The sequence below is a fragment of the Canis aureus genome, chromosome X (assembly GCF_053574225.1).
Source record: "Canis aureus isolate CA01 chromosome X, VMU_Caureus_v.1.0, whole genome shotgun sequence".
Classification (NCBI taxonomy): Eukaryota; Metazoa; Chordata; class Mammalia; order Carnivora; family Canidae; genus Canis; species Canis aureus.
In genome coordinates this window covers 6,661,558-6,688,704 of record NC_135649.1, presented here as the reverse complement: position 1 = coordinate 6,688,704, position 27,147 = coordinate 6,661,558, and the positions used below count along the sequence as shown (strand labels likewise).

General features: G+C 42.6%; 1 protein-coding gene across 6 annotated transcripts in view; it reads left to right on the top strand.

Annotated features, from left to right (window-relative positions):
* Window positions 1-27,147, top strand: part of AFF2 (ALF transcription elongation factor 2) — a 471,048-nt gene that overhangs the window by 281,688 nt on the left and 162,213 nt on the right. For all 6 annotated transcript variants that reach the window (XM_077888758.1, XM_077888756.1, XM_077888755.1 and 3 more), the window contains one exon: window positions 3,183-3,227. In XM_077888758.1, coding sequence (XP_077744884.1) covers window positions 3,183-3,227 — 45 coding nt within the window. The remainder of the gene's footprint in view (window positions 1-3,182; window positions 3,228-27,147) is intronic.

Below are 27,147 nucleotides of genomic sequence, written 5' to 3'. Positions count from 1 at the left end.
TCTCATAGCTGTTTGTGTCACCAGCCCCCACCACACCATCCCTAACACTAGTCTAGGCGCAGAGGAGATGCTTGCTGGTTAATTCAGAAGCACTCGCAGAAGGGAAAGCCCTTGCTGCTCAAATGTAGTTGTCTTGAGGGGAAAACAGCTGTGGGGCAGGCTAGACCAGTTGCAGGACTAGTGACTCCATGCCAATACTGGATTCCAGTATTTTCTTAAAAAAGAAAAACAATCTGAACAGTCGGCATGGACGCATACTTCTTTGACTGTCCTCGTCCGTAGAGCCCTTCCCCATCCTGATTGCTCCTGACCCCAAGAAGTCATTATTAGATTTCCTGCAAAGCCCCCGAGTCAACAACTCTTTCTATTTTGACAGCGGTTACCCCAGAAGGAAATGGATATTTATAATAGCCGGTGTAGGAATGGTATTTGCAGTTGGTGAGAGTGAGTCAGGTCTTTCCTTGAAAAGATGGAAAGACTCGACTTTGTAATAAAGCAGTGAGGAGAACAATGGGACAAGGGGTAATAACCTAGATCATCGTGTGGGGCTTTGTGGGGTGCAGAGCACATGTACATCACTTATTTCATTTGCTGCTCACAGACCACCGGTGAGATTTGAAAGGAGCAGGTATTATTATGATGGCGATTTTATTTTATTCTACTTGGTTTTACAGTTGGGGAAACTGGAACTCAGAGAGGTAAAGTTTCGAAGTCCCGTTCCCTAGTGGTAGGGCCAGAACTCCCACCCACCTCCTTATAGACGCATAGGCAAGCGTTCTTGTTGTGTCTGCATATTGCGGGTATGTTTTTCTCTGTGGTTTAAAAATTAACATTACGTTTTTGTGTGGAAGGAGAAATGTATTCACTTTTTTATGAAAGTGGCACATACATTTTGAGGCCAGACAGCCCACATGGATGGAATGCAACAACGATATTGAAATGTTATTCTGCTATAATCATCTTGGCCTTTGTCCCGGGTTATTTGTTGGAAGTTCAAAGGCTGTCTTGGAAAATACAGTTGTTGGAGCATTGAGCAATGGAATGAGATTTTATCTGCTGTTAAGACTAACCAGTTGAGTTCTGTAATCCTGTAGTATGTTAGACCAGCACCTCCCAGAGTGTGTTCTGCAAATGCTAGTTCCATATGGAATGGTGGTAATTGTTGATTGGGAAACAAAAATCACAAAAACTAAAAACCCAGGAATTCATTGGTCAAGAAAGTTGGGGATGTGTTGCACTGAACAGTTAGATCCATGGCTCAGAGCCTTTAATTCATGTGGTGGATTTCCATGGTGGGGGGTGGATCACAGTATTTCCCACACTTATTTGGACAGAGAATCCTTCATTTGGCGATTCCTCCTATCCACCTTACTCTTGAGTCTACAAACTGCATGAGGGAGGAAGCTGTGTGTCCTTTGGCTTTTCACTGTATCTGTGCCTAGCATAAGGCAGGAGGCACGGTGGGCCCTGGCCCTCAGAAAATTTGTTGAATGAGTGAATGACCTGTGCCAGGCCAAACTACCCGTGATTCCCACTTTTTCAGCCTCTTTCTACTGTTCTTTCTTTTTTTTTTAATTTTTTATTTATTTATGATAGTCACACACAGAGAGAGAGAGAGAAAGGCACAGAAACAGGCAGAGGGAGAAGCAGGCTCCATGCACCGGGAGCCCGACGTGGGATTCGATCCCGGGTCTCCAGGATCGCGCCCTGGGCCAAAGGCAGGCGCCAAACCGCTGCGCCATCCAGGGATCCCTCTACTGTTCTTTCTACCCGGTACTGGAATATTCTTGTGCCAGGAAGAGTAACTGTATAAGCCATCATCCAAACTGCGACATTTTTGAGGGAGAAAGGTGACACCGTCAATAATTACTTCAGGGTAACAGGTGTAACCTGGAACCATACGGGATAACCCATGGCCCCTTTGTTATTGGTGACTCTTTCTCAGCCTGCGTCTGCCACTAGGGATTTTATGCTCCTGAAGCAAAGACCTTTAAACAAAGGTTTAAATTAATGCCTGTACAGTAGCGACCTTAATGCTAAATTAAGATTTGCTGATGGTTGTAGCATGTCCTTTTTCGGGTTGAAGGGAACTGGGGCTATGTTCTGTTTTCCACTTCCCCCAAATAGAGTTATGTCCTTACCTCAGCCTATCCGGGTAAGTAGGGGTTCATCACCCAATTGCCCTTGCAAGAGGTCTGGGACATAGAGCCTCTGGCAGTGCTGTCTTTACAGGACTGACCTTTCGTCCTCTGAGGCAGTGAATTAAAGAGACCAAATGTTCTCCTTGCCACAACTGGAGAGAAGTGGAAGTAGAAAATTGCAGTCCTGAAGAGGGTGAAAGTGTGAAGGAGACAGCGATATTTGGGGGATGCCTGTAACTCACACAGGTGGTGTCATGCCTGCAGACCTTTCTCTGAGTCCCTCCCAGTTGCTGCTTTAGAGCTGGTGTCTCACTTTGGTGTTCAGCTTCTGGCTTTCACTGATTACAGAGTCCCTGGAGGATAGAGCCATGTGCCAGACCGGCAGTAAGTCCTCAGTACATTTCTACAAGTTGCTTGAATTTCGATTGATTAGGAAGATGTCACACTAAGAGAGATGGCTCATGGGATTCACTTTGTATGTTTGTGACATTCTCTCTAAGAGCCAAGGCACATGTGCAATTTACCCATGAGTTTGAGCCTTGGTTTTTTGGATATGAATTGTAGGCATCTGGCTAGACTTCTCTAAATTAAAAAAAAAAAAAAAGAACTTAGTCCGATCATAGATATCCTTCTAGGCCTTGTCTTTTAAAAATCTGTGATGATGAATAATACATTAAACTCTGTCAGAGGGTCAAATGAGCCTTAAAGTTAGGGAAGTCAAGCTCCTTCTTTGGATGAATGAGCCAAGTAAAGCCTACATGATGGGGGAGGACAGCCCTAGCCTCCTACAGAAAATTGGTGATGGAATGAGTCACCCTCTTTCTGCACCTTACCCTGTGGTCTTACTGCTTCATTAAAGCAAAACAAAATTGGCCACTAGCAGACACTTTCTACTTTGTACTTAACAGGAGAAAACCCTGCATTGATAGCTCTCATTCTTTTCCTTATTACCGTTTTTCCTGCTGTGTAAAATACTATGCAACAAGCTTCTCTGAGAACAACTAGATGGTGCTTAATTTTTGTTTGTTTATTTTCTTTTAGGTAAGCCTTCCCAGTGATCCAAGCTGTGTTGAAGAAATCTTGCGGGTGAGTTTAAACCTTTATTTCTGTGACTTTTAATAATGAAGCAATCTATCTGCTTAAGCTGTTTAAAGTAATTACTGTGCTGTTTCTGGGAGTATCCTGATGGGGAATCCTCACGTGTCACCTCAAGCCAAGCCCCTGGTGCTCACACCTCCCAGCTCATTTCCCACCTGTCCTCTCCACATCCCCGGCCAAGCTAGTCTTGTCATCTCACCAGGCTTCCGTTTCATTCTTGTGATTTTCTGGATCTTTCTTCTGAGACTCCCCACCTTCCCCAGGAAACTCTCCTGATTCCAGCGGCCTACCCTAAATCTTGGGCTTTCTGCTCTCTGGGATCTGAGCCTCAAACCCCTGCTGCCTCCCTTACCAGCATGGGTGGGAACGTGGTTGTGGGGACTGTGGCCCCTGGTGCGGGGGCCAGATGTGGGAGGGTGGGGACGGGTGGTGAGGAGGAGAGACTTGAGAGAGAAGGCAAGTTGTAGGAACCGCTACTGATGGGAGGGAATGTGTGCCTAAGAATGGCTCGGAGGCAGCCCAGAGCTGCAAAAGATGTCAGTGACAACTCCCAAAGTAGACACTTAAGCGAAGGGAAGAACCAGAACCCAGCTGGGAAAATGGGTCTCCTGTGTCTGGCTGTTAGCGTCATAAGGCGAGGTGACATGGTATATGAAGAACAGGAGTTCCAGGGCCTGCCCTGCTGTTTGTCACTCTGTGATTTGGACGGAGAACTCCCATCGTTCTGAATCTCCATTCCTTGTCCGTGAAACAGGATAATAATACCTGTCCTAATTCCCTTAGAAGCTGCCAAGCGCTATAGATGCTCATTATTATGATAAATGATGATCAGTGTGGCCATGAGAAAAGCACGCAGGCTTGCCGCCCAGGAAAGAAAACAATTTGTGTGCCATTGAAAAGTCTGCACCCCCCTCCCTCCACCTACTGAAGTGAGGAGCTCACCATCCCTGCCTGCAACACCCTGTGGTGCCTGCCTTCGCTCATGGCAGCCCAGGGTTCCTGGGGACCCTGTGACAGTGCAGCCCAAGGAATAATAAAGAGGACAAAGCTGTTTATTGTCAAGTTGACCTGAGCACCAATTTCACCTGTTGGGGATATCCGTGCCTCCTTTTCAGCCCACGAGCATTGTTGATGAGTCCCATTACCCTGATCAGAGATGAGACTCTATGAATTGGTGATATGCTGACTACTTAAAAAAAGAAAGATTCATATATTTGAGAGAGCATGCACACAAGACAGAAGAGGGGCAACAAGAGAGGAAGAGAGAGAGAGAATCTCAAGCAGACTCCCTGCCGAGCGTGGAGCCCAAGGCAGGGCTTGATTTCATGACCCTGAGATCATCACCTGAGCCAAAACCAGGAGTCGGACGCCAAACCAACTGAGCCCCCCCAGGTGCCCCTATACCGGCTACTTTTGTGAGAGCCCAGGAACCCCTCTGCCATCTCTCCTGGGGCCCAAGGGTCGGGGTGGGGGGTGGGGGGCTGTTGAGAGCTCCATCGGCATGCAGCACCTTGGGACTGCAGCCACCTGCTCCTTGCATTGGGCAGAGATGGGTCAAATAAAGCAGAGACAGCCAATCCTTGCTAGCATGTTGGCTGCCTTGTTCAGAGAAAGGTTACATGGCAACGTTTTCCTCTCTTCCAAGTGAAGTCAGCACTCTTTTCTTAATTCCCAAAGGAATGTCAGACCCATTTCAAAATCACCACCTAATTGGTCACAACTGGAGTCTCTTCTTAAGAGCAGCCTGGCCCTGCTGCCTGTGTGCTTGCACGCTGCCTGAGAGAGGGGAGCCAGGGGAACACCTGGCAGAGGCTGGCGGCCCCAGTCCGCTGGAGGAGCCACTTAGAGAAACAACAGAATGTCACTTAAACATGGAAAGAAAAGAAGCAGGTTGCCTTAATAAGCTCGTAAAAGATAGCACCCTTTGAGGAAGTAACAAAAGTCCTTCTGTTCTTGAAAGAGAATCTAGGGAAACGTATTTTTTTTTTGAAGGGCTATAGATTGTATAGAATTCTGTTTTTTTTTTTCTCAACAGTCCCATTAATGAGTGTGCTTTCCTTTATTGAAGAATACCATGTTTCATTTCCCATGCCTAGAATAAAAATAAGAATCCTGAAGCCAATGTCCTAAATTTTGTGAGGGATTCTTAAATCTGTAAAGCCCACATTGTATAGCACAACAGGCTTGTGTTCCTGCTCGTTTGAGGGCTGTGGAGCTGGGCGGATGGCGTCACGGTGCTCTGTGTTGCCCTGCTCCCCATCTGCCTCCTTCTGGGGTCGGGGGTACCTCTTCTCTCCACCTCTCTCTGACCCCTTCTGTGCTTTTCAGACCGGCAAGTTCATGTTCTCCGTGGCTGAGGTGTAGGTGTGTAGAGGAAGGAGCTCAAGCCCGGGGGTGGGACGAGCTGTGTTCATCACTCTCTAGCTGTGCAGCTTTTTGATCTATTCATGTAGCAAAGAAGGGGTAATAACTCGCCCTCCCACCCCACTATGCACCTGCAGCGAGAGAACCCTTAAAGCGTGCACACAGTCTGCATGGGAAACCTGGAGATAGATCTCAATCTGTTTGTTCTCCCAACATGCCCACCTCACTGATCCACACACACCCCTTTTTGCCCTCCACAACCCAGCAAATGAAGCATGCAGACCCACTGCATCTCACATTGGGCCAGACTTCTTTTATTAAACCAACTACAACAACACTGGCCTCTCCCCTCTCTCAGACCCTCAATCCCGTAGCAACAGAAATACTTTGTCCTAATGCATTTTATTTCAACCTCCTTTTCCAAAGCACCATTCATATTTAGACCAATTGGCTTTCTTTGCAAGTTGCCCTCACCTCTGATCGTGGTCTCAGCTCTCCCTCAGGCCACTTCTTCCACTTCTTTTTCTTTGTGTTTCTGCTTCTTATACTGTCCTGTAGCCCACCTCCTCTGATAGAATGACCTGATTTTTCTATGGCACATGATTGCCTTGGCAAGCACATGAACCCCATTATCTTTGATACAAAACTGCGGCGCCATCCCTAATTATTTCAGGAGATTGAGGCCCAGAGAGGTTATAAATGACCTACAGCGAGGGTGAAGCTAGTACACAGCAGAAGCAGAAATGGAACCTGGTCTTCAGTTGACACTACACCAAACTGTCCACTGCCCTATCACAAACCTATGGGGAGAATCTCTGGATTTAAAAAAAAAAACAATTGTCCCAGATGCTGGCTGACTTAGTTCTGGCAACTTTAAGAATACCACCAAACCAACAGAATTGGAGCAGGTGTCAGGAATTATTTCTTTCCTCTTGCCCATCCTCAATATTGTCAAATCTCACCTCAAATAATCAAATAAGAACAGTGACAAATTACTGCCACTAATGAAAACTAATAGTAAAGTGCCACTTCCAGGGAGAGTAGTTGAGCACATTGAGTCGTGTGCCTCTCACGACAGTCCTGTAACTCGGCATTAATAGTCACAATTTGCAGAATAGGAACAAGTGGCACCTAGGGAGGTGTCAGTTGCCCCCAGGTCTCCAACAACCGCCATGCTTTCCGTTCATTCTGTTCCTGTTGGCTCACTCAAACCCACTCCGATTTCACACCCATTGTGATGGCATCAGCCACCAAGTCCTTTCAGCTGCTGTTGCTTCCTTAAGATGTACAAATCCAGTTATGCCAAAATAATTTCAAGTAGTTTGCAAGCAGACCAGAATTCCCCAGCCTATAGCACCTCTGCCTCTAACCACCCTTCCACCATAAAACAAGCCACCCCAATTCACTTGTCTTTGCTACCTATCAAGTACATTGTTGAATATTATACATTTTACAAATCAGAGACTTAAAGGCACACCATTTGCTCTTTAGACTCAAGCTACCCTTGAGTCCAAACAGAAATGAAAACCAACAATAACTCTGGCCCTGGTAGTGACGTTCTGCAGTTACAATTCATCTACTCCAAAGCTGTTCATATGTAATAATCTAGGCAGAGGCAGCTTCTTTCCTGAGCTCCACAGGGTTTGATGAGTCCTAGAGTCATCATTTCTGAAAGAGTTAAGCCAAGGAGAGCAGCAGGCACTAAATGCTACTAACTGAGGATGGATGTTCAATGATTATTTGTTTTGCAGTACTATGATTTATTTGTTCCTTGCAAGAACTGACTTAAAAATATCAACAAACTATCAATTAAGTCCTTTCTCAAGTCAAAAACGCAGATAGAGCGCTTCTCTTAGGCTTGACGCCGAACAGATTGTGTTTCCTAGCAAAGTACCTTCAGTAGTTGATAATTTCATAGTCTAACATCTGTAAGGGTAATTCACTGTTTATGGGGAATGCTGAATTTGCTAGCTCAGATTTAGGGAACTTGATTTGATAAACTGTATCATCTTACAGATCTCTCCCTGCCATATGGATCAGGTTGGTAAACACCGACATGGGTACCACTTTTGGATTATGGCATGATCTGTGTTTACAGCATTCTAAATTATGGCAATTCCACGTATTAGGTCTGTGTTTAAGTGCACAGTTTTAGCATGGAAAGATCCTACCAAATAATTACAGAATAATCGTGCACAGTACTTGCTATTTTTTTACTTACACGAGGGGGAAAGAAATGAAGAAGCCCATCTTAAGAACAAGAAAGAAACGAATTGGGGAACAAAATTGGTCAATTATGTCTGAAAGGAAATTTGATTATATTATCATAACTATGCACCATAATCAAGCACCTTTCAGTAGAATTTCTTTGATAAATTTAACCAATAATTAGGCAATTGATTTTATATCCTGTCAAATTAATGTATAAATAATGCTTAAATTGGAATCATGCAAACGATTTTCTGTATAGCAGTCTTAACTACTAATCCTTCCAGAATGCTTCAAAAAGAATCTCTCCTCTTCTGGTGTGGACTTTTAAAATTATAGTTTCTTGAAATAGTAATGTAGTGTTCCATCCAAGAAAGACAACAATTGCTAAATATAATTTAGACTATAATTAATGTTAACATTGATGGAGTCAAATAAATGAACTAACTACTGATTGCACCCTCTGTTCTTCTGATGACTAGCTCTTACCTAATGACATTGGGAAATATGTAAATTTATCAGCAGGTGAAAATGCCCTTGACTGGGTAAATTATGTGGAGTATTACCTTTTCTGAAGCTAATTCAAAGCACTAATGGACTTAATACGTAGTATGCATATGTGAGGTGAGCTATTCATGGGAGCAAATTAGCCCATAAGAGATATTAGCCATTATTTGCCTCCCAGTAATCATTTTCTCTTTTCTCAAACACAAACCAACCCAGAAGAAAGATGCTAAATTTAATTATAACAACTATTATGTGAACAATGTGGGTAAGCCATCTAGTGTGCTTCCAAATGCACTTAGAGCCTGTCAAGCAGTTTAAATATTTTCATGTGGAATCTAGGGGCTTGCAGCTATGTATGATGTGAATTTTAAATGATTACATAGACGTCATTGGGAAAATGAGTAACGTGAGTAACGAGGTGACTGGCCCGGTGATTCATGGGAACCTGTCAAATGTGGGACATGTCAGGGAAGAGATGATGTCAAATACCAGTAACTTAGCAACTCAGCATTTAGCTGTCCAGGGAGTGAGCAAGAGTAGCCCCTTTAAACTAACTGAGTCAATATATGAGTCCCTATATATTGTAGGTGTGCTATAAAAATAAGTCTGTTTTTCTGACAACCTGTTTCTGTCTGTGAATATGGTGATTTATTATTTTCTATTGAATTGAATGAAAGCAGGTGAGAATTTAAGCCACGTGTAGAATTTACACCTGCTTTCTGTATCTTGGGTATACAGAGGGTAATGAAACAGTGTATTGGTTTGCCAAAGAGCAGTCTAGTCTTATCTGAAAGAAGTAATAGCTTCCAACTGTTGTTTGAGAACCAGCCTTATACTGTCCTGACTGTGCTAGTGGGATTGGGTTGGCAAAAAAAGAGGTAATGCCAGGAGGCCAGCCATCGCACTTGCATCTGTGTGGAGGTAAAACCAGCGTCTTTGGAGATTACATTGAGAATGTCACCTCTCCAAGTCAATTTGGCATGCATCTTTCAGTTTTGAAATGAAAGAATAGAACAAGGCTCACATCCTCTCTTGTAAATCACCAAAAGCATTATGGAGAACGAGAAAAACAAATGTTAACTCCGTAACTGTTCTAACTAAAAGACACACATACATAAGCCTAAGTCACAATTTATTTTGTGAAGGTCAAACAGGGAAGTATCCAAAGGATGGTTCCCATGGTCATAGATTGAGAGCATAGCTGATGAAACACTGCTTTTTAGGATAAGTAACACAGGGGTGCCAGGGTGGCTCAGTTGGTAAAGCATCCAACACTTGATTTCGGCTTAGGTCATGATCTCAGGGTCCTGGGACTGAGTCCCTCATCAGGCTCCCCACTCGGGGGTAAGTCTGATTGTTTCTCTCTCCCTCTGCCCCTACCCCTGCTTGTACTCTCTCTCCCTAAAATAAATACTTTTTTTTAAGAAAAAAGGATAAATGGCACACCATGTAAAGCAAAACCAATACAGAAATAATGGGGATGGATGTGAAGGTTTGTAATGGAAGCTTCTATGAACCAAATCTGGAACATGCAGATCTTGAGAAGTGGGAAAGGCAGAAATGAATGAGAAGTTTCGTAACTGATCCACATTTGTGGAAAGCACTTTGTTGCTGAGGCAAGGTAGAAGAGTGAGGTGTTGCTTTATGAGCAGCCTGTAGGCCTGATATCTCTTGATAAGACAGAAATAAAGGCCAAAGCACTTGATCGCACACACTGGTGTTGAGAAGAGAACTCCTGCTAGTCTGGAATGGAGCCACATCCCCTGCTGCCACAAAAATATCCTGCAAACCACTCTTGTCCAGGAAAAACTCTTATCACTAAAAAAAAATTAGTAATAATGAAAAAATGAACAACTGTAAGAGCTCTGCAGAAATACCAAACAAAAACAAAAAGGAAGAAAGGGGGGGAAAAGGAATTTTAAAAATGTTGCTAGGGAATAAATCAAAGCTATGACCAACACAGTGGCATGAATTATTTTAAAATGAAGCAATTTTATCTTAAAAAAACAAGAGCCAAAGCAGTGATACAAGAGCCTAAAGATGCAATTTTAAAAGTAGATAAAGAGCTGCAAAGTAATGAATTTTAGACAGAAAATCATTAGAATTAGCACATTTAAGATACATCTTTTTCTGAGATAAAAGAGGAATAGCAATCAATGATTTGTTAGTTAACCTCTCCAAGAGAAAAATGGGGGGAAAGCACAAATACATAAAACAAGGAATAATTAAGAGTAATAACTTTTCAGATACAGAGAAAATCAAAATAATTGTTAGTGGCAATTTACTCACCTCTGCACAAATAAATATAAGCATCTAGATGAGATGGATAATTTTTCTAGTGAAATGTAATTGACTCAAACTGTCTCCAGAAAAGAGAAAATCTAAACAGACTTATTACCATCAATGAAATGGAGTCCCACTCATTCATGAAATCATCAATCCCAGGTGAGGTTTCATAGGGAAATTAAGCCAAACCATGGAGGAACAATACAGCTCAGCAGTTTCAGAACATAGAACCAGAAGAAAATATTGCAAAGTATTTTTTTTTTGGGGGGGGGAAAGCCAAATCAGCACATCACATTGATGCCAAAATCTGACAAAAACAGCATGCAAAACAGAAAATTACAGAGTAACATCACTTGTGAATATTGATGCAAATTTCTTCAGTGAACTGCTAATAGATTGAGATAGAACTTTTAAGGATATGAACCATGACCAAGTGGGTTTTATTCCAGGAAAGTGAAGCTGGTTCAGTATTAAGAAATCCATTAATATAGTGCTTTTTATGGATAGAATAAGAGAGAAAAAACTATGTGATCATCTTCATCGATGCTAAATGATACTTGACAAAACTCAACACTTACTCTGGATAAAGTAGAAATAGGTGAAAACATCCTTAATGTGACAAAATACATCCATCTCAACCCAAAAGCTGGTGTAACATTTCACAGAGGAACTCTAAAAGCATTCCCATTATAGTTGAGAAATCAGACTAAATGTTCTTTATCACCATTATTATTTAATATTGTCCTGGAGGTGAGCCAAGGCAATTAAACAAGCTAAAGAAATAAGAGGTATTAAAATAGGAGAGAATATGTAAATAATTATCTGTAGATAATATATGTGTATACACACACACACACATACACACTATTTTCCTGAAATCCCCAAAAGCACTATTACAAACAATACAACAATTCAGCAATATTTCAGTGTGCAAAATATATAGAAACAGTCTTTACATGTAAGCAACCAACTGTAAGATATAATGGGCCAACAGACTCAATTTATATCTTATGAATTCATTTAACAAGAAATGTGCCAGAAGCTATATGAACACATTAAGTCACTATGAGAGACACTAAAGAATAAAGAAATGGAAAGGCATATTATTCTTAGATAGGAAGGATGGTATCACAAACATTTCTGTTCTCTTCAAGTTAATCTTGGATTCCTACCTCACACCACACAACAATAGTATTTCCAGATGCATTAAAGATCAAACTCAAAAACTTACTAGAAGTAAATGCGGAAGCATTTCACAATTTTTTATTTCCAGCCCAAGTCTCCTGAAGAGCCAGTAGAGGTTGGAGGTAATCAGGGAAAAGTTTAGAGGTTTGAGGAGATTGGAGAAGGTTTGAAATAATCATTGACAGGGAGAAAGGGGGCTACCTAAGGAATACTATTAGTAAGATTATGAGGCAGTGTCAAAGTTCCAATCTAGATTTTGTGTGATTTCTCCAGAAGTGCTTTGCTCATTACCCAGAGACCACTGACTGATGGGCCAAGGGCAGCCTGGAGGCCTCAGAGAGGTTAAATAATTTGTCCCAAAGCACATAACCATATAGCTACTAAAGGGATTGAAACAGGACTGGAAGTCAATTTGGCCTGAATTAAATGTACACACTAGAGGTGCCTGGGTGGCTCAGTGGTTGAGCATCTGCCTTCGGCTCAGGTAATGATCCTGGGGTCCTGGGATTGAGTCCTGTATTGGTCCCCCCGCAGCAAGCCTGCTTCTGCCTCTGCCTGTATTTCTCATGAATAAATAAATAAATAAAATCTTTAAAAACAAAAGAATCTACACACTAATAATAATATCAAATGGTTGCATAGCAGATTTTTATACCTAACACTGTTTTAAGGAGTTTACATATAGTAACTCAAATAATCACCACAGCAATGCCAGGAAGCTAATGCTATCATCATCCCCACCAATGCATGTAATGAAATGGAGGTACTTTGAGCTTAAGTGACTTTCCAAGTTCAACAGCTAGCCAGTGGCAGAACCAAGATCTCAACCCAGGGAGCCTGGATTCCGTCTTTAACCATGATGATATAGGGCTGAAGAAATAGATTTTAAGTGATTACTGCAGGGCTCAGCCCCTGACCCATGGGTAATGATGAAACTAAGCAAGCTTGCTAACAATACCATGTGTCGGAATCAGGAAAACAGCTTACCAGATGGACCAAATCTAATAAAATGAAGTTTCATAAGGGTATATCTATATGGTAATGCACTTGAGTCCACCCGTGTTTAAAGTAGATAAGAAAAAAATTAGTGGTAACATGTATTACTGCCCACAGATGTATTCATGCAAGTATCTAGAGCAGGATTCAGCAAACTTTTCCCATAAAGGGCTAGATTGTAAATATTTTGGCTTTTTAGGCCATATAGTCTCTGTCTCAACAGCTAAACTCTGTTGTTTTAGCATGAAAGCATCCATAGGCAGTGTGTAAAGCAATGCTTGTGGCTATGTTCCAATAAAACTTTATTTACAAAAACAGGCAGTGGGCTACAATTAGCCTGTGAGAGGTAGTTTGCCGACCTGTGATCTAGAACTCCTAGAATTAAGAAGGGGATAGATCCACTCTGCCCTGTTCTACTTAGACCACACTTGGCATGTGCTATTAATTTCTGGCCAGCTCTTTTTTTTTATTCATTCAGCAAAATTTATCTTTTTAAAAATTACATTCATGTGGGCTTTAACATGTGTATAGATTCCTGTAATCAGTGCCTTCAACAGAATATAAAACAATTCCAGTATTCCGAAGAGTTCCCTTATATCACACTTTGGCAGTCAGACTCTCCTCCCTACCCCTAACCCCTAGCAAACACCAAACTTTTCTCTGTCCCTACCATGTTGCCTTGTCCAGGATACCGTACATAAACAGAATCATGCAGTATGTAATCTTTCCATAGCGATTCTGTCACTCAACATATGCCTTTGAAATTCATTCAGGTTGTTGTATTTAGAAATAGTTCGTTCCTTTCTGTTCCTGAATATTATTCCATTACGTGGATGTTCCACAATTTGTTTCTTCATTCATCCATTGAAGAATACTTGGGTTGTTTTAGCTGTTTGGTGATTATAAATAGTGTTGCTATTAATAATTATGTACAGATATTTGTGTGATCATGTTGTTTTTTATCTTGGATATATACCTAGGAGGGGTTTGCTGGGGGTCAAGTGTATGCTTAACCTTATTTTTAGAAAGTGCTGAGTTGTTTTCCAGAGGGACTGTATCATTTTGCATTCACACCAGCAATTTGTGGAAGACCTAGCTCACATCCTTGCTGGCACTTGATCTTATTGTTACTTTTTTATTTAAGCCTTTTTAATAAATATGTAGTGGTATGTCATTGTGGGTTTAAATTGCATTTCCCAAACGGCTAATAATGTTGAGCATCTTTTCATGTGCTCATTTTCAGTTTTGTATATTTTCTCTGATGAATTGTGCATTCAAACCCGTTATCCACTTTAAGAGATTCTTTTTTTTTTTAATTTTTATTTATTTACTTATGATAGTCACAGAGAGAGAGAGAGAGAGAGGCAGAGACACAGGCAGACGGAGAAGCAGGCTCCATGCATCGGGAGCCTGATATGGGATTCAATCCCGGGTCTCCAGAATCACGCCCTGGGCCAAAGGCAGGCGCCAAACCGCTGCGCCACCCAGGGATCCCCCGTTATCCACTTTAAAAACCAGATTGTTTGTTACCTTGGTGTTAAATTTCCAAGGTTTTATATGTATGTATATGCTGGATATAAGCTTTTGGCCAGATATGTGCTTTGAAAATATTTTCTTTCTTTCTTTTCCTTGACAGTGCCCTTCTAAGAGCAAAAGTTTTCTTTTTCTTTTTTTTTTTTTTAGCAAGTTTTTTTTTTCTTTTGCTGGAGTTGAATTTATCAGTTTTTTTTTGTGTGTGTGTGGTTTATGATTTTGGTGTCAAGTCTGAGAACTTGTTATCTAACCCAATGTCATAAAAATTTTCTCCCGTGCTATGTTCTAAAAATTTAATAGTTTTATGTCTTACATTTAGGACTATGACCTATTTTGAATTAATTCTGGTATATGTTGCAAGGTGCAGGTTGAAGCTCATTGTTCATTGCATTCTGGCACCATTTGTTGAAAACACTATCTTTCTCTATTGGATTGATTTTGCAGTTTTGTAAAAAGTAGCTTGACCTTATTTATGTGGTTCTGTTTCTGGTTTCTTTAGTCTCTTCCATTGATCCATGCCCCTGACCTTTCACCAACACCGTAGTGTCTTGAATACTATAGCTTTAGAGCAAGTCTTAAAATCAGGATAATATGAATCTTCCAACTTTGTTCTTTTTTCTAAAATGATTTGACTATTCTAGTTTCCTTTTCTTTCCATATGAATTTGAGAAACATGTTGTCTGCATTTATAAAAAATTCTACTCGAATGCTAGTTAGTATTGCATTGTATCAATAGATGAATTTACCTTGGCATGCCTTTTTACCTCATGAACACAATGTGTCTCTACATTTATCTAGGTTGGCCATCCCATTTTTAGAAGGACGTTGATCATCTATCATTCCATTTTGGGGAAATCATGATACGGGGGAAATTCAGACCCCTAGAAAATCTATGTGAACAAAGTTATTCATTACAACATGATATATAATAGCAAAAAAAATGCTACTATATGTCCAACAATAAGGGGATAGTTAAGCAAGTTCTGATTTATACACTCAGAAAAATAATCGGCCATTGAAAAGATGGCTTTGAGGATGATGTAGTGAAGGAATAAAAAAACAACCTTACCATATACTGCAAAGTGAAATAATCTGCTATAACATTTTATGTACTTACTTTTTATGGCCATGTAAAGATATGAATAAAAAGAAACTAAAGGAAAATACCCTGAAATAATAGTCCTTATTTTGTTAGGGTGACAGGATGATGGGTGAGTTTTTTCCTTTTCTAAATTTTTTCAATTTCTAAAATTTTCATTAGTTTCATAACCCGTTTTAAGAGTTATGCTGCTGAACTGAAATACATTTAGCAGAAAGTAAGTAGGATAGTGAGTGGATTCACAATCAGAATGACTGAAGAGAGAGGTTATCCAAGAGAAGATGGAACTAGAAGAGGGAGCAGACTACTGCTGCCTGAGGGACTCACAGTGGTGGGAGCAGGGCTCAAGGCTGGATTTAGGCGAGGAGACTTCAAATGGTGGAACCCAACCCCTGAGGGGCAGTTACAAGGGGATAAGTATCTGAGCAATTAAAGGAAGAATGTTTGGGGGTCATCTGGGTGGCTCGGTGGTTGAGGGTGGTTAAGCGTCTCCCTTTGGCTCAGATCGTGATCCCAGGGTCCTCGGATTGAGTCCCACATTGGACTCCCTGTGGGGAGCCTGTTTCTCCCTCTGCCTGTGTCTCTGCCTCTGTCTCTGCATCTCTCATGAATAAATAAATAAAATATTTTAAACATATATTTTTAAAAACCTGGGATAATACAGCCAAATTTTCAGGATTAATAGGAGGATCAAATGAGCTGATGTATGTTAGTTATGCCCTTAGGATGTGCTTGGAACACTGGGTAAGTATTAGGTCCTTCCTCTCTCCCCTGTTCTAATTGGTTAGTTTGTTTGAGGATGACGGGAAGTGACATTTCTGGCACTAGAGGTGTTCACGCAGAAGTATTGTGCTTCCCCAACACCTAGAGGATGAATTCCCAAATCCTCATCTTGGCAGTCATGGCCCTTCTGACATGCTGTCATGGCTTGTGCCTACCTCACCTCTTGCTACTTTTCCTTCATTCTCCAGAGACTTCTTTCCCCCTGCCTCCCACCACCTCTGTCTGGCACTCCATCCACTCCTGTCTGCCTGGCAAACTCCTGTTCACACCATGGGAGAGCCAACACTAACATTGCTTCTTCTAGGGAGCCCTAACTGTCCAAATGAGGTGAATCTCTCTCTCCTCCTTCTGGGTCCCCTCACTACCTTTTCCACATCCATGGTTGTCACCTTTGTATGTTGGGAAAAGCTGCCTCTCATGGCATAATGTGAGGTTCCTTTGATCAGAGTCTGTGTCACATTCATCTTTCTGCCCCTTAGCCTAACCCAGGAGCCCCTTCTCCCCCAGACACAAAGGTGACAAATGTAGGTGTATTAAAAAATGCATAGAGTAGCTGTTTGTTGAGTGACTAAAATTTATAGAGGACTGGTTAGAGAAAATGGTGTCACAGTACCATGTCTGCCCTTGGTGAAGTAATAATATGTTTTCTATGGAGCTATTGTAAGTTAATAAGCAGATGATAGTGTTTAGTGAGTAGAATAGTGATACAAATGCTAGGCATTATAATGACTCCATTTCTTATTTCTTCCAATAATATATTTAGTGCTACTTTTTGTGCTAGGGTTTTCCATTGCCAAGTATTATTTAATACCTTTGCTCTAACCTATTTTTAATATTGCTCCTCAAAGTACAATAATGTTGTCATTATCACTTTAAACAAGGCATTGATTAAAAGCAAAGGTGGAAGCCCCATATGCTACTGTAATCCCAGAGAGCTGATTTGAATCTCTTAAATCATGTTTTAAAGGGGCTGATTTGGTGCCACTACACTGTGCTTATTATCATTGTGGTCACAAGAAAGATGCTTCCATGACATGTTTCCCCCCGCCCCCTCCGGAGGGAATTTTCCAGACCTTTTTTTTTTTTTTTTTTTTTTTTTTGTGGCTGAAAACCTGTATGTTGTTTCTATTAGGCACTCTCAGCCTCACAGCAAAGATTGTATCAAAACAGAGCACTTCCCCCTAATCTCCTGTTCCTGGGGTGAGCATGCTAACACAGTCTAGCTCATCCAGCTCTTTCCTGGCAACATGTTAATTTGAAATTGCCAGTTCACAAAATACAGAACAAAGGCCCATGGAACAGTAAAGCAGAACAAAAGCATCCCGCCTGTCTGGGCCTCTGGTGGTTTTCTCTCCAGTCCCTTCCAACTTCTCAGGACCTGTTGGGGCTGGAGAAAACCCAAGAAGCTTGTCTACCCTCACATTCTGCAGCCTCTTTCCTGCTCTTCAACCCAACAGCCCCTAGCACAGCCTCACACGCCCACAATTTTTAAAAAGATTTTATCTATTTATTCATGAGGGACACACAGAGGCAGAGACACAGGCAGAGGGAGAAGTAGGCTCCCTGCAGGGAGCCTGATGTGGGACTCAATCCCAGGACCCTGGGATCACAATCTGAGCTGAAGGCAGATGCTCAACCACTGAGCCACCCCACATCCAACACTTTTGATACCAAAGTGAATGGTGGTCTGTGTTAAACAGCAAGACCACAGAACTCCAACCTTTGAAAGGACTGGGATTAAGAGGAAAGCACTGGACTGGGCACCAAGAGACCTCAGAGCTAGCCCTGACCTGTCCACTACCTTCTTTTGTAACCCTTGGCCGGTCTCTGAACCATTATGGGCTTCAGGTTTTCCATCTGTAAAATTGGACTGTTGACTAGCGTGTTCTGTCCAGTATGGTAACGTGGCTGGTTAGTGATGTTTAAATCTGTTCAATTATAATAAAAGTTCAGTTCCTCAGTCCACGAGGCATATCATAAGCCCTCAAGAGCCACATGTGGCCAGTAGCTATTGCTGGCCAGTACAGAATAACAATATTTCCATCATTGCTGAAAATTCTAGTGAAGAGAACTGCCCCTGGCTTCTCTCTTAACATCTGCTTCAGGTCTTCATTCTGAGTCTGATCATTAAATAAAACCCAATCTAGTTTGACTTTTTGATGATGTACCCTTAGCCATGTTTAGAGTCTATCTGAATCATTTATTTCCATCCTGAGGCTTATGTAGAATCTATTGGTCAAATGCGACTCTAGTTCTGAGTGGTACTCCTACTATATCAAAAAGAACCAAATATCGGGCTAAGTAGGTAGAAAGAGATAAAGTGAATGTACCCACAAAAGAGAGAAGAGGAAGGAAATCTGAGGCATGGATGCCTGGCTTGGTGGGTTGTGCAGGGAAGTGCCCACCTACACTCCAGGCTTCAGGCACGTTGTTTCCTCTGTGTTCAGTAGGATTGATAATGCCTTTATATCCAGGTTCTGGGAAGCAAACATACATGAGACCCTGAAAGGGCCCTTTCCAGAAAAAATGGTACTATGAAAACCCAGCACCTGATTTGCATGCACTTCCCCTCTTTCCCCTCCCTCTCCTTCACTTCTCTTTCCTACCATTTCCAGCTTATTTATGTCTTGAGGTAGTCACCTAAGGCCCACCATCAAAGGAAGGACCATGGGCAACACTTGGACAGTTCTGGAGACTCTAGATGACCCATGACTTTATTAGGGAAGTTGCTCACCTACACCATGATCTAGTACTCTTACAGGGCCCCCGAATCTGGATTATTAAACTTAACATGGCCTAAATCCTGTTGACAGCCACTCATTGGATTCTATGTTAGTGACAAGGCTCATTTAATAAGTCAAGGCTTCTCCTTAGAGGTGGACTTATTGCCTTCGATTTGCCATCCAGATTGTATGACGCACACACATGACAATAAATTGAGAAAGTAGCATGAGTAAGGGCAGGGGTTTCAAAACAACTACAAGTAGCTCTTAAAATGACCAAAATACGATTAGCCTACAGAAAGGTGACCAAGCCTGCTTCCTGCGGCCTCTTTGACAATATTCCCTTTTGGAGAGCCCATCATCCTTATGGAGCACAGTGGTGGCACAAGCCCAGAGGGCAAAGCCACTGCTGGGACAGAGGTCTTTCGCCCATCACGAGGTGGCTTCGTGACTCTGAGCCAGAGGTTGCTCTTCTCTAGGACTCAGGAATCTGATCTATGAGATGAGAACAAGGAGAGCTACTTCCCTAGATTCTGGAGTGGATGAAACACAGCAACATGAATGAGACTTCGGTGCATCCAAGGCAACATGAATGAGACTTCGGTGCATCCAAGGCATTCTAGCCACTATATACATGCAAAATTCTATTGGGTTGAATTGTGACTCTTAATTGTTCAGCAATCCCAAATATCCTTGAAGCATGGCTTTGAATTCCATGTTTCAAGCCTTTCACAGGCTCCCAATCCAGTTGAGCTGAGGAGTGTAAATTGCCCCTGCGATGGTTTTCCTCATGATTAAATAGATGAGCTCCGTTCGTGTCTTTTAATACAGGGCATTTTTCCCCTTTTTCATTTTTGACCACTCCACGGTTCATAAGGCACTTTGCAGCTTTTCAAATTGTCACATTTGTTTAATTAGCCCAGAGACCCTGCCACGTCGGTTTCTGTCAGCTATATAACAGTCTCTGTGGGTAGCTCGCAAATCCCTGTCCGGGATTGTTTTTAATGATTTTGCACATTTCTTTTCTTGTTGAAAGCAAATGAAGGACAGACTAGATGAGCAGGAGCCAGTGGCACGAAGGGGCCAGGGTGTATGTGACTAGAGCCCCAGTAGAAGACCACTGGTTGACAACTGGCAATTGGACAAGAGATACAAATTGATTACACACCATGGTCTGAAGCCCAGGCCTGAGAGAGGGAAGTTTATGGGGGGAGAGTCCTCCATGTGCATTTATTTATCTCGAGTCCAATGTGACAGTTGCTCATTAGAACTTTTCCAGCAGAGGGTTTTGATAATATTCTCTTTGGATCTTCTCTTTGGTGCTTTCCTAAATTTATGCCAGGGTGTAAACGTATTGGTCTAGTGACCCCAAGAGATGATATTGGCTGAAAACAGAAGTTTAAAGAGGATTTAGAGACATCCATGAGCCGTGGGTTCCCACAAGGTCATTACCAAAAGCTTGGTGGGGGGAGCAGGGGGTGATGGGAGAATCGGAAAGTTTCCCTTTCTCGTGGTGTGCAAATGCTTTGGAAGCCTCAAGGATATCAACGGGAAATTCTTAATAAAAAGACACTTTGATGACAGACTCTATGATTGTTACCTTTTTAATAATAATAATAATAATAATAATAATAATAATAATAATAAACCAAACATGACGAGGTGGTAAAATGCAAGAATCAGATTGAATTTTTGTTTAGTAAATGCTCAGCGTATGGTATCTCTGTGTTCTGATTTCCAAAGCCATATCATGTCAGTAGCTACTTCTAGCTTATGCTGTTTGGTAGGTAGCTGTATTCACCAAGGCAAACAGGGACCAGCCTTCCTGATTTTAACAGAGGATTGAAGCTTTATAGCATGCCTGTGGAGCAAGGTTTTATGTCCACACTGCCTGTCCCCTAGAGCGTTCATATTGGGTTTAGAATGTTCTCTTTCTCTATTAGCCAGACATCCCTAGAAAAAGATATGGCTCTCACTTATGCGGCTTCTTTGCCAGTCTTAATATGGAATAAAGAAGCTATTTATTTCCCATTATTTGAAGTAATTGCAGAAAGAAACTAATCTGGAGAGAGGAGTGACTGTCCAGGCATTGAAGAATACTCAGCCTGTTAGGGGCTTGGAATATTCTGAGGGGGATTTCTGAATCAGTTTCACCGAGGCTTAGACGTGGTTATAATGTTTTAAATTCAGGCAACTGCAGAGAGTGTGATGTTTCTGTTGGCTTATTTTTATTTTTAAAAAAATTTAAAGAAGGTTTTATTTATTTGAGAGAGAGATAGCACATGAGTGGATGGAGAGGGAGAGAAGCAGACTCCCCACTGATCAGGGAGCCCAATGCAGGGCTCTATCCTAGGACCCTGCGATCGTGACCTGAGCTGAAGTCAGACAGTTCACTAGCTGAGACACTCAGGCATCCCTGGCTTATTTTTATTTTTACTGGGGGGAGTGTGTTGATGGGGGAGGAAGACCTGGTGTTCAGTAGCTACACCAAAACCTTATGATCAATTTGTTAGTTAATTTTTTGTGAATGGGGCAAACCGGTTCCCTTTCATCCCCCTGGTGCTGTGATTCTGTGATTCCACGAGGAAAGACAATTCCATGCAAATCATATTGGCTGGAGTTTCAGCTGTATTAGTGGCCTGACGCCTTATTTTTACTGAGCTTAGAAATAATGAGAGAGCAAAGCTATGGCCAAGTTGTTCACTGGAGGGCTCTTTCCATGAAAATAGATATTACTTCTTTTTTTCCTCAGCAATTGAGCCTTTGTTCCTTCTAAAAGGAGTTGTCATGAACTCCTCATTACCATTTTTCTTAATGTGATAAGTGTAAACTACAAGAAAGCTATCATGTTTGAAAAGCTATGGCAGCCCTTAGAAAGGAATACTGATGCCTTGTGTGTGTCTTGTAAAAGGCTTAGACTGGGAATTGCACGAAATGTTTCCTCCTGCCTCCCTTTGCCTGGACTTGTCTTTCACTTATGATATAAGCTGTGTCTCCGCACCTGCAGGCTCAATCTGCCTGTCCCATGGTGTGAGATCAGCCCATCTCTGGTGATTTCTGGAACACGATAACAAATTGAATGTGACCTTTTTTTAAGCCAACTCTGACAGGTTTACTTTAGTTCAACTTTTGAATGATAACCAATAATTGCTATTATTTGATACCCATTCCAATTATGAATACTCTAGTTACCTAAGTAGAGCCCAGCTACACCCTGTGCCTGGACCTGGTCCAGATACCTGGCTCTTAGATACCTTGCAAAGAGTAGACAATAATTTTTTTTAGATGAATGAAACTGAATGTAGATCATTAAAGATGGTGCTGGGGGAGCATCCAATGAAGGTGTGTTAATTTTATCAAATTGCTTTGGCTGACCTGAAGCTAAGGGAGCAAATTGGAGATTAACCCTAAAAAATTCTTTCGTGCTGTGAGGATATGGTGTGTCATTTCATCCAGCAAAGTTGCTCTGAAACAAAAAACAAGGGCCACACCATTATATTATGTTTTAAGTGATGGTCATTTGGATGCAGTCGATGGCAAAATAATTTGAAACACAAACTCAACAGTGAAGCTTAAAAAATCACTTTTGAAAAAAAGTAATAGTGTCAAAATTAGTTTCTGGATGAAGAAAACAAGTTCCTGAGTTAGAAAGGGAAGAGATGGCCTTCAAGAAACCTCAGAATCCTCTGATGCTTGGGCTGGACCACAGAGCAAAAATATTTCTCAATGGCCATTTTTTTTACATTTCTTACTCTTGAACTCGTGCTAATTTTGCCTTTACCCAGGAAAGCAATTTTGATTGAAATCAACCTAGCAGCATTTCCTACTGGTGTGGCCAGTCTTCTGTACTGGTTGCTTTGACCAATGGAGACAGATGTCCTGACAAGGAACCAAATTTACAAGGCCATCATCTATGGGGGTGTTCAACCCCATTAATTAGGTGAGCTGCAGCCTCAGGGTTCCCCTGCTGGAAACACATGCAGAACTCCATGGGTCTGGTTGAATTCAGCCCAATATTTCACCATGCTGGTCTGCCTACCTATTGCTGCCCTTAGAGAGGTTTCTTTGTGGATTCTGAGTGCAGAGCATCTGACAAGTAACTTCCCATGGCTATACACATCCCTGTTATGTTTAGCGAATGAAATGGAATTCATTGCATCTGGCAATGGCTAGAAGATGGACTCATTGCCTGAATGAACACATGGTGAAGCCATAGGATCACTGATCACTGAGCTCCCCAACTGCAAATTAGAATTAGGCCTTTTAAAGTAGAATCCTTGTTGGGGGTGGGGGTGCCAGGATGACGGCAGCCAGTGTGAGCTGGACCTTTTGCATGTACAGCCCTGGGGCTGATGAAGAAAATTTTCAGAGTCCCTGGAACAACTGCTGGCACTGAAGAGTTTTGAATAAAGCAGTCAATTATTTATTTGAAGAAAGAAATAGTGACAGGATTTTTATACCATGTCAGTGAAATCATAACTTAGTGTTAGAAACTTTTTTAAAAAACATTAGCCTTGGGATCCCTGGGTGGCGCAGCGGTTTGGCTCCTGCCTTTGGCCCAGGGCGCGATCCTGGAGACCCGGGATCGAATCCCACGTCAGGCTCCCGGTGCATGGAGCCTGCTTCTCCCTCGGCCTGTGTCTCTGCCTCTCTCTCTCTCTCTCTGTGACTATCATAAATAAATAAAAATTGAAAAAAATATAAAAAAAAAACATTAGCCTTTTTTTTCTTGGTGGATTGCATTTTGTGTTGGACCATTATTAGGAAGTTATGTTTAACAGGACAGTTAATTTTATACCTCTTCCCTACGAGCACTTGCATAGAAATTGGAGATACACTCTCAGGAGACTGTCTTAAGACTGTTCCAAAGAGAAGAATATTCATTCAATTTCGTGGAACAGCATTTTGACCACTAGAGAGGCTTGGCAGGAGTGTTAGTGATCCAGCCCAGGAAAGTCTATGGTTCCACTGTTGTTGGACTTTCCAAGAGCTGAGCGAATGATCAGACAAATGAGGCTGTTGGCTTTCACTGTGAGGTAGCAGGCCCTCCCTGGTACTCCTCCCCCACCGTCCCTGGGAGAATGATGAATCTCCTTAGCCAATGTCGCCATCCATGTTTGTATGTCATGTCAAAAAAAAAAAGAAAAAAAGCAGATGACAGCCCTGCTGTCTCAGATTCAGTTTGCCTCATAAATATCCTTGACTTCATCAAGATGAAGAATATGATCATAAGATCATTGGTCCTTAACCTCTTTGCCCCGCCTCTTTAGGAATCCCTTTAAATCTCCTGCCTTTAGAGATGGGCCCCCATTGCCTTCTAGAGCCATCAGCTCCATGATTGGAAAGCTCATATGAATGGAAAATCTTTTATAGTTTGAGCTAAAATTGGTCTCCTGATAACTTCTACCCATAGGGCAAGCCCTCACCTCTTGGTCTATAGAACAGGTCCCAAATCTCTTTCATATGAGAGCCCTTAGGGTACTTGCAGGCACCTGTCAGATCTTCCCTCTCTCCCTCTGCTGTAGACTAAATATTCCCTTTTAAAGGGAATATCCATGTGATGAGCTTTCCAGGCTCTTCTGGTTCTCATGGCTGTCCCTAGTAAGAGATTGCAGTCCTCCGATGCCCCTGCCAGCATGGGCCCATCCACAGTGGCCCTGGTTCTGATGCAGTCTGATGCAGTCTGATAGTCTACTGTGTGCTATTATCTACTTACTGCCTTCCACACCGTGGCCGTCAGACTTGCCCTAATATCACCTGTGTTGGCATTGGTTCTTTTGGCTGGTAAATCCCCCAAACTAAAATCCTCGGGGTTTTAGCCCATGAATTACATACAGCTATGTCAGGCGGGCTTTCTCATTCTGCGGTTTGACACTTGGTTTGTAGAACATCATTGTGATTTCCATTTACCTCTGCTAAAATTCATCTTCTTGGCTTCAGGCCGGGTTTGGCAAGCTCTTTCTGAATTTTGATTCCTTGCCGTTTACTGTCACCTACAATTTTGATAAGCAGATGTTCTGTATGTTCATAAGTTGTCGGTTAAATGAGATAGTGCTTCTGAAAGTGATGTCTTGCTATCAAAAAAGCGCAATAAAGAGGAAGGCAGCATTCTCATTAAAAGTGGTGATCAAGGAAGGAGCACAAGTGGCCAAGCCGTATGAAATGCCTCCGGAGGCGGCTTTCAAGGTTGAACTTGTTGATTCCACAACTCGTGTAAGTTTGTTCGGCTGCACTGTAAATCTACCTGAGTGCGTGATGACGCACCTTGTGCATCTCCACCCTCAGCTGAGGGAGTTGTGAGGTTCGCTCGATGCCTTACTGACGCCAGGATGATCTCTGGTCATTTCCCAGCCTTCCAAGTAGGATCTTGTTTCCCCAGTGCTGTCAACGTTCTAGATTGTGGCCTGGCCAGTGTTAAAAAGGCCCTCGAACCCTAAGTAAGCAGCTTATTTTTATATGAGCATATTTAGGACAAAACATTCTGGGAAACACAACGTCTTTCCTGGAGGGGTCCAGGCAGGGTGGGGGGAGAGAAAGAGAGAGAGACCAGTAGCTCTTCCCATGTGCCCTGCTTCTTCGCATGGGAACTTTTATGACCCTGGCCAAAGGGTTCCATCTTCCTGCCCTTGTCCTCCCGGGGCCTGTCAGAAGGAGAGCCTGCCAAGAGAAGCAGGAAGGTGCATGATTCTGCAGGGACTGCATGCTGGTGGGCCACGCTGGGAATAGCAGCCTGTGCGGACTGCATACAGTCAGCTCGTGGATCCGCTCCCAGCTGACTGCTCAGCTCCCTGCAGGCACCCACCCCAAGGCCTGCTCAGCTCCCATGGTCCATTTCCTAGTGAACAGCCAGCCCCACTGCTGCTGCAGGTAACAGAGCTAATACTCCTGCCTGGCTTCCCTTTCCTATCAGGGGGAAGCAGAGCCTCCTACAGGCCAGTGAGCAACTGATCGCGGATTGAAGACAGGAATGACCTGGTTGCTATTCCCCCGAGGCCTGATTCCCAAGGCCGGCCCTTCTGGGGACCCCAAGAGCCCTTGACCCTTATTGGCTGGCAACCCTCATGCCTAACTCCACCTCACTCCCCTGTTTCTGGCCTTGTGAAGAACCATTAGGGCCCATGGATAGAAAGATTCTAAATCATGTATTCAAGCAACTTAGGTTTTCTGAGGAGTTATTAACATGTCCCCTACCCCTACCCGCACACACTTGTGCTTTTGCTCTGGAGAAGGGAGAGTCCTTTGGCTAAAGAAGCAGAGTTGACTCTAGTGAACACCCCTCACTTGGATATTTGGGACCCATGGACTGGACTCACTAGTTTCATGTTGTAGTTAGTTTTGGACAAAGGAAGGTGCTGATGTTTCTGTATTGTTAGGCCCTGACAGCATGTCAGACTGCACAGTGTATATATTTACTTTCCTATCATGCTTCCTGGAACTAGAAACAGAAAAAAAAAGTATCCCCTCCCCCAATAGAAGTTGGAGTCCAAGGTCATTTAAGTCCAAGTCTCAGTGAAAACAAACTCAGACCTGATTTTTGTGGACTTCTTTGTCTATTCAATCATATTTGTATTTTAAAACCACTCAGCTGTTCCCATGTATTGTTAGTCTTCCTCACAAGAATTTGTATTTCCAAAATGGCAGTTATTTTATTCTTAGCATTTCTTTTTTTTCTTAAGATTTTATTTATTTATTTGAGAGAGAGAGAGAGAGAGAGAGAGAAAGCATAAGTGGGGCAGCAGCAGGGGCAGAGGGCAAAAAAGAAGCAGACTCCCCACAGAGCAGGGAGCCCGATGTGGGTCTCGATGTAGGGCTCCATCCTGGGACTCCAGGATCACAACCTGGACTGAAGGCAGACACTTAACCAACTGAGTCACCCAGGTGCCCCTATATTCTTAGCATTTCAAGAGAGGGAAGGGGAAGGTGTACAGAGCCCCTCTCATCTGGAGCTCCAGACAGAGCCTGAGCTGCCTGCCTGCTAGGCTCATACAGGCAGTGCCTTGGCTCTGCTTGCAGGGCTGGTGGCCACAAGCTTTGGGTGTGTTTGACCCTGTGCTTTCTGGACCCCTCACCTGTGCATTAGCTCCCTTTCCCCTGTGGCAGGCCTGGAGACATGGCAGCAGAGGTCAACGGTGTTGACAGCTGAGAGAACCCCCAGAGGCCATCTCAGCCAAAGCCCACATGCTGTACGTAGGAAAACAGAGGCTCAGAGAGGGCAAGTGACTTG